At 44.3% G+C, this 6,869-nt stretch overlaps 1 protein-coding gene and 1 pseudogene across 1 annotated transcript in view; one reads left to right on the top strand and one right to left on the bottom strand.

Annotated features, from left to right (window-relative positions):
• The window catches only part of SEZ6L (seizure related 6 homolog like), an 88,003-nt gene extending 81,583 nt beyond the window's left edge, over positions 1 to 6,420 (bottom strand). Inside the window, exon 1 of the mRNA XM_011374653.1 lies at positions 6,384 to 6,420. Within this exon, the coding sequence (XP_011372955.1) occupies positions 6,384 to 6,420 (37 nt within the window). The remainder of the gene's footprint in view (positions 1 to 6,383) is intronic.
• On the top strand, positions 4,881 to 4,995 carry LOC111729211 (annotated as a pseudogene).
• Positions 6,421 to 6,869: the final 449 nt, after the last annotated feature.

Here is a 6,869-nt window from a genome sequence, read left to right on the forward strand (position 1 = left end):
GGGTGGGAAGTTCCGCGTTGCTTCAGCAGGGAGTCCCAAGAAACACCACCAGTGCTCCACCTCTCCATCCCTCCCTCACTCCTCCTGGGAGGGGAGGGACCATCGACTGGTGTTATTAAGGAGGCATTAAAGATATCACTGATCCACTGCATCCTATTTTCAGCAAAGAGCCACTAGAATGAACTACCAAAGATCTCTCTCTCTCTCTCTCTCTCTCTCTCTACCTCCCTCCATCTCTACTTTTACCTGGATACACCAAATCAAAGTCACTTTGGGAGGACTGAGTATAGGTGTCCAACAGTGGTCTGCATCTCAACTTCACCAGTTTCATCAATAAAGCTGATCCCATCTGGCCCCTTGTGTCTATTCTCCAGTTTATTAAAATCAAAGGCGAGGACTGATGAGGTGAGTGATAACCATCCCCACCCCCTGCATTGACTAATTAGAATTCAGAGTCTCAAGAGATCTTTCTAATGGGTCTTGTTGTCTTGTTTACCGTAGTTAGGTTAAGCACAAGTACCCTGGACTTCACCTAGCACATCGTGCTCTTCTAGGGAATACCGACTTTGCAATTATATCAAATAGCCTCTGGTGGTCCTCCGCTGTCAGCAGGACAGATGGAAATCTTCATATATAGGTAGACCATCAGCCAATGCAGATTTTCCACCAAAGGTGATGGGGGATAAAATAATGGACAAAATCGATCCCCAATCAGAATTGTACCAGACGAGCCCTTGGAAATGATCGAATGGTCATATTTTGTGTTTAAAGTTAGAAAAATCATCTGGGGCAGGTAGGTAGTACTTTTAAGACGTAAATCAGGCCATAGGATCTTTTTGCTCAAAACCTTCCAGTGGCTTCCCATCGCACTGAGAATAAGGTCAAAACAAAGCCTTTGGGTTCTGGCCTTGGAGTTTCCTCTTCAACATTGTCTCTCAAACAACAATGTGACCACACACACTTTTTTTCCTGCTCCATAAATCTTCTAAATTCATTTTGCACCCCAGAGTTCTTGCACTTGCTGTTCCTTCTGCCTAAAACTCTCTTCTTTGCAATCTTTGCTTAGATGACTCCCTGTGGTCACTCAGGTCTCCATGTACCTTCTCTAAGATCTCCCTTATCCCTTCCCTTCTCATTCTCTTCTGAGCACTATTACGATCTCAATTAATCTTGGTGATTTGTTTCCTTGTTCATTATCTGTCCCCACAAGATAGTCCATACCCACACAGCATCACCTCTCATGACTACACGTGTCCTAAGTGTGAAATAACTGGGACATAGAGAAGCTGTGGGGGAACCACAAGACCCCACTATGTTATTGTTCCACATGCTGAGTTGTGGTGTGCCCTGGATCTTCTTATAATCTAAGTTAATGTAGTGCTGAGTGAAAAGTAAAAGTACATAAACTTGATTTATTGTGTTCATTATTTTATCCCCCATCACCTATAACAGTGTCTTTAATGTAGGAGAAATATGTTAAATGTTTGTTGAATTCATCAAGGAAGAAAGGCAGAAGAGAGGGGCAATTAGGAAGGATGAGGAGAGATGGAGAGAAGCCAGGGAAGTTGAGACAAGAGACCCATCATCCATCTTTGGATTCCCACAGTGTCCAGCACACACTGGACTTCCAGTGAACATGTGGGAGAAGAAAAGTAAGGGTGCCTTGGGGGTGTTTAGCACGTTAGTTAGGAGCTAATTAAGATTAAGTTTCCCTGAAACCGAGAAATTCTAGAATTCTGAATGTGGCTGTTCAGGGGTGATGGGGAGCAGGGTGTAGACATGACTAACACAAGACCAAATGGCCAGGACTCATCCTGATGAAAGCTGCTATGGTCTGGTTCTCAGCCTTCTTGAGGACCAGTCGTTCTAACTTCCCTTCTTTCAACCAAATTTCTCCTCAGGACTAAAATAAACAGATTTCTATTCCATGTCCTCCTTCCACTTGGGGTTGAGTTAATTGGCAGGGAAATGAGTGGCAGGAGGCTTGGGTCATTGATTGAGCACCTGTGATTCAACACTTTCTTCGTAAGGGCGCCGGAAAAGCCCAAGACCCTCAGTGGATGGTGATGGGAAAGAAAATCAAGACCCCGAAGCAAAGCCCCATCGCATTTTCCCAGGCAGTTCACCCTCTGTGGGAGGAGAATGCAAATTCCCTCAATAGGGGATCAGCCCAAACCAGATCATCTAAGTGATCGTCTTTACCAGGCTTAGAATCCTAGACTCAAAAAATCATCTAATGTGATTATTTTCAGTGATGTTGTGTAGTTGCACACAGAGCATGGGAAATGTCCACAGTAGGCCAGACCCTATGGGCAGTTGAAGCACCAAGGTTCCTCTATTCAATACAATCTAGTGAGCTATTGGATGAGCTCAGCTTTTCATTTTTATAATGCACCAAAGAACCCAAGTCCCACCATGAGAGAAGCAAAGAGAGCAAGTTGCATCTTAAAAGAAGACACTTTTAGCTATCTTATTATTCCCATAGCCATTATTATGGAAACCCTGCTTCTCTTTTGAACTGTGCTCCATAACTCTAGCCCATTCCATCCGCCAGAGGGATCTTTCCAAACCATCCCCTGCCATTGGCCGGTGGTCCTCTCCGGTAAACTTGACACTCTGCCTTTTCCTAGAAGGTTCCTGGTGACCTGTTCCAGCAAGCCTCCCCATTCCATTTCTCACTGCCTGGCACATCCCAACAAAATCATTTCACTTCTCCTGAGTTCAAACCATGTCTCTCTCTTTTCCTCCCCTCTAATGGCTCCATCGCTTTGCATATTATGCTGTTAACCTCTCGCTGTATTTACTCTCCTTCCCTGAACTCTTAATACCACCAAAGAGGTATGTCACGTCATCAATCACACTATCTTACCTGACTTCTTTCTTATCTTCCCTACTACACATAAGTTCCCCCAGCACAGACATCATTTCTACTTCATTCATCACTGTCTCCCTAGGACCTAGTCCATGGGCATGGGCCTGATATACAGTAGGCCCCTCAGATATCTATTTAACGAATCATGAATGTGCCTGCATCACTGGCTGACAACAAGACTCGGTGTGTTAGATAAGGCTCACCTCTTTAAGTGAGGAATGTAGATGAGTAGATGGTTTACACTACCAGCTATCATAAAGGTGAGCCCTTGGTAAACCGGATGCTTGATAAGCATGCTTTGGTTTACAAGATCGTGAATGGAAAGATGTTCTAGGCGAATGTACACCTGACTTGTTCTAATTACAAACATAATTTCATCACGGTACAAGCAGAGTATAAAGGCCTCCCATCTCCATAAATCACATGGTTTGCTTTAGCAGCCGGAGGGCAAAGAGAAGCCCAGCTGGTGAATTTGTTTGGTCTCTTCATTTTTTTCTGGCACTGTCCAGCATGCCATGGTCACATGGGTGGAGGGAAAGTTTGGGAGTGAGGTACGCATCACCCCAAACAGCACACCGAACTGCACATGTGAGCTGACACCCCGACCCCTCCTGAGTCTGCTGCAGAAACTCAAGGGGCTGCAGGAGACTTGCAGCAGGTGTTAAAAAGACAAGCTTGTGTAGGCAAGAAAGGACTCTTTCAGTGTTTCGGCTACAAGAGTAATTATCCGATAATTGTCCTCTATGAGCTGGCTTTGCCCCCACAAATGGGCCTCCTTTGTAATTCATGTTGGGTTCAGAAAGCCTTGAACATTCTTTTATGTCCAGTTACGGTCTCATCAGAGCATCAGCCGGGCAGTGCATCCATCTTCCCCTTGAATGAGTCCTGATAGCTGTTGGCACAGGGGTGTGATCCTGCCTTTGTATCTTTAACAATCTGATTAACTGTGGTTGACATCAGTGCCAAATGATTAGCATTTAAACACCCCTCTCCCTTCCCACCTCCATCCCCACCTCCCTCCGCCCACCCCTACTCCATTCATGCCTCCTGGTGGACTTTGTGATTTCTTGCCGGTAGTGAGGGGGAGAGGAACACAGCGTGATTTATTTGTGTACACGAAAATCAGTGAGTCATTGAGTGAGGGCTGGGAGACAGACACACAAGACAGCTTAGAGAGGAAACCCACGGTGGGAAATCTATCTAGATTCAATTATTTCTATACTCCTATAGACAAATATAATACTTGGGAACAAATCCAGATGGTTTGCAAGAGTTTAAAAGTCATCATAAGCTTACAATTTCTCTTCACCTGTTTGCTCAGCTTCACAGGTAAAAGTAAAGAACAAATCATCACCCCAGGATGCTTGTAAGATGTGCTCAGAGCTGGAAAATACCTGGGAAGTCAGGAGACCTGGCCTTGGCACTGGTTTTGCCACCAAATTACTACGTGACTTTGAGCAAATTCTATCTCTCACAGCTTTCGTTTCTGGCTTTGCAAAGTTAGGACTGTGATCTTTGCCTGATCAACCTTAACGAAACAAAAATTGGGGAGGCAGGGAGAGTTTTGTGTGTGATTGAGTTTTAAGATGTTCGAAGCAGCTTTACAACTGCAAGGCTTAATTCGTTTCATTTCAGAGATGAGGGCAGTCTCTCTTTAGATGTAATGCAGACAACAAAGGCTCTATTTGCTGTGGACAAATAAGACATTCTCATGGCTTTACCTGTGGCATTGAAATGCTGTTTTTTCTTTTCCTGAGAAGTATCCATTGTTACCTTCATTTTAATGATAAGGAAATGTTGGTAGGTGGTAAAGTCAGGATTTGAACCAGAGCCTATACAGTCAACCCTTAAACAACATGAGTTTGAACCGCATGGGTTCACTTTTATGTGTTTTTTTTTTTTCAATAAATACCGTAAATGTATTTTCTCTTCCTTGTGATTTTCTTAATAACATTTTCTTTTCTCTGGCTTACTTTACTGCGAGAATACGATATATAATATACATAACGTCTGCGGCCATGCCACCCTGAACAAGCCCGATCCCGTCTGATCTCGGAAGCTAAGCAGGGTCAGGCCTGGTTAGAACTTGGATGGGAGACCAGGAAGACCAGGTGCTGTAGGCATAAAAAAAAAAAAAAAAATAAGGGATTGTAAGCTGACAAGGGCCTTGCAATCTGTGAGGTCAACCAACAGTTGCCTCGTCTAAAAAAAACCACACATAACATACAAATATGTGTTAATCGGGTATGTCATTGGTAAGGCTTCTGGTCAACAGTAGGCTAACAGTAGTTAAGGTTTGGGGGAGTCAAAGTTATATATGGATTTTCGACCACATGGGGGGTTGGTGCTCCTAACCCCCACATTGTTCCATGGTCAACTGTATTTGTTCTATTTCCCTGGCCCCTGAACCCTGGCCTGGATGCTTGCAGAGTGAATGCCAAGTACTTTCTATACAAACAAATGAGCACAGGATCAGCTCCAGCCAAGAGATCCCCAGAGACTAAGGAGAACACTAACTGTGCCCTACAGGTGGCAGAGAACCAGGTGCTCCTCCTGAGGACTGGACTGCAGAGAAAAGTGAAAGAACAACCTCTCCAAAGGCAGAACCCAAAGGCACTTCCAAGGTGAGGGAATTTGCTTAACATTCCTATTTTACAGATGGGCAAACTGAAGCCTGTGGTGTGAAGGAAAAAGCTCTGAATTAAGACAGTCAGGATGCCTCATTAACTTACTCTGCAGCCTTTGTTAAGTCCATTCTCATCTCTGGGGCTCAATATTACCCTCTGTATAATAGAATAATTTCTTCAAACAAAACCATAAGAGGAATGACAATATATACTTATGCATTAAAGGATTAACTCAGCAGGTCTGGACTGTCTACACCCTGTTCTTCCTGGAGAAAGATCCCTGGCTCCTGGAAGGGAACCCCTAAGACCCTGGAATATCTTGCCTGATGAAAATGTGTTTGTTTACCTGGGGGCATTGGGCCCTGCTAAGTACTCTATGCTAACAGTGTGATTTATGGTGGGCCTTGGGCTTGGTATCAGTTTGACCTCTGAGGGTCTAGACACGAAGGTCAGCCACACGAGTGGTCACTTATGTCTGTGTGACCAACCGCCAGTAAAATCCTTGGACACCAAGCCTCAGGTGAGCTTTCCTGGTTGACAATGTTCTGTGGGTGTCATACAGCACCTCATGTTGGGAGTGAGCACTGTCCACAGAACTCCACTGGGAGAGGACAGCTGAGAGCTTATGCCCAGTTGCTCCCAGGTTCTGCTCTACGTGCTTCTTCCCTTTGTTGATTTTAGTCTGTATCCTTTCCCTGTGACAAACCAGAACTCTGGGTATGATGGTTTTTCTGAGTTCTGTGAGTCCTTATAGCAAATTATTAAACCTGAGGTTGGTCTTGGGAGCCATTGAACCCCCATAATCAGCCAAAAATGGGTCAACATGGGTTGAATCAGGAGTTGGGGTGGGAGTCTGAGAGCTGCCTTCGAAGTTTTGCCTTTACCTGAACCACCTTTGATGATGATGATGATGATGGTCATGATGGAAGCTAATGGTGGCAAGTGCCTACAACATGCCGGGTCCTATAGTACATGCTTTCACATGGATCATTTCATGTGAAATGGAGGCAGGTAATATTGTTTATTACCCCTATTTTACAGATGATGAAACTGAGACTCAAAGAAGTTTGGTCACTTGTCCAAAGCAACACAACTAATAGCTGGTGGGTTTGGGATTTGAATATAATTTGTAAAACACTGGACAGAATGGTCTCTCATATCTCTTCCAGATCTGATGTCATCCAGATAGGTGATTTTTAAGGAACAATTTACCTTTTGAGCCCACAGCTGAGAATTCTAGGGTTTGGAGGAAGAAGTAGTTTCTGCATATCCCCACTTTTCCCATGCCTGCTACCTTCTAGGTCAACTTCAAGGGTGACTTGGGCCAGAAATAGGAGAAGCCATTCCCTTATATTTTCTCGTTTCTCTCC

This window comes from Pteropus vampyrus, unplaced genomic scaffold, assembly GCF_000151845.1.
Source record: "Pteropus vampyrus isolate Shadow unplaced genomic scaffold, Pvam_2.0 Scaffold251, whole genome shotgun sequence".
NCBI lineage: Eukaryota > Metazoa > Chordata > Mammalia > Chiroptera > Pteropodidae > Pteropus > Pteropus vampyrus.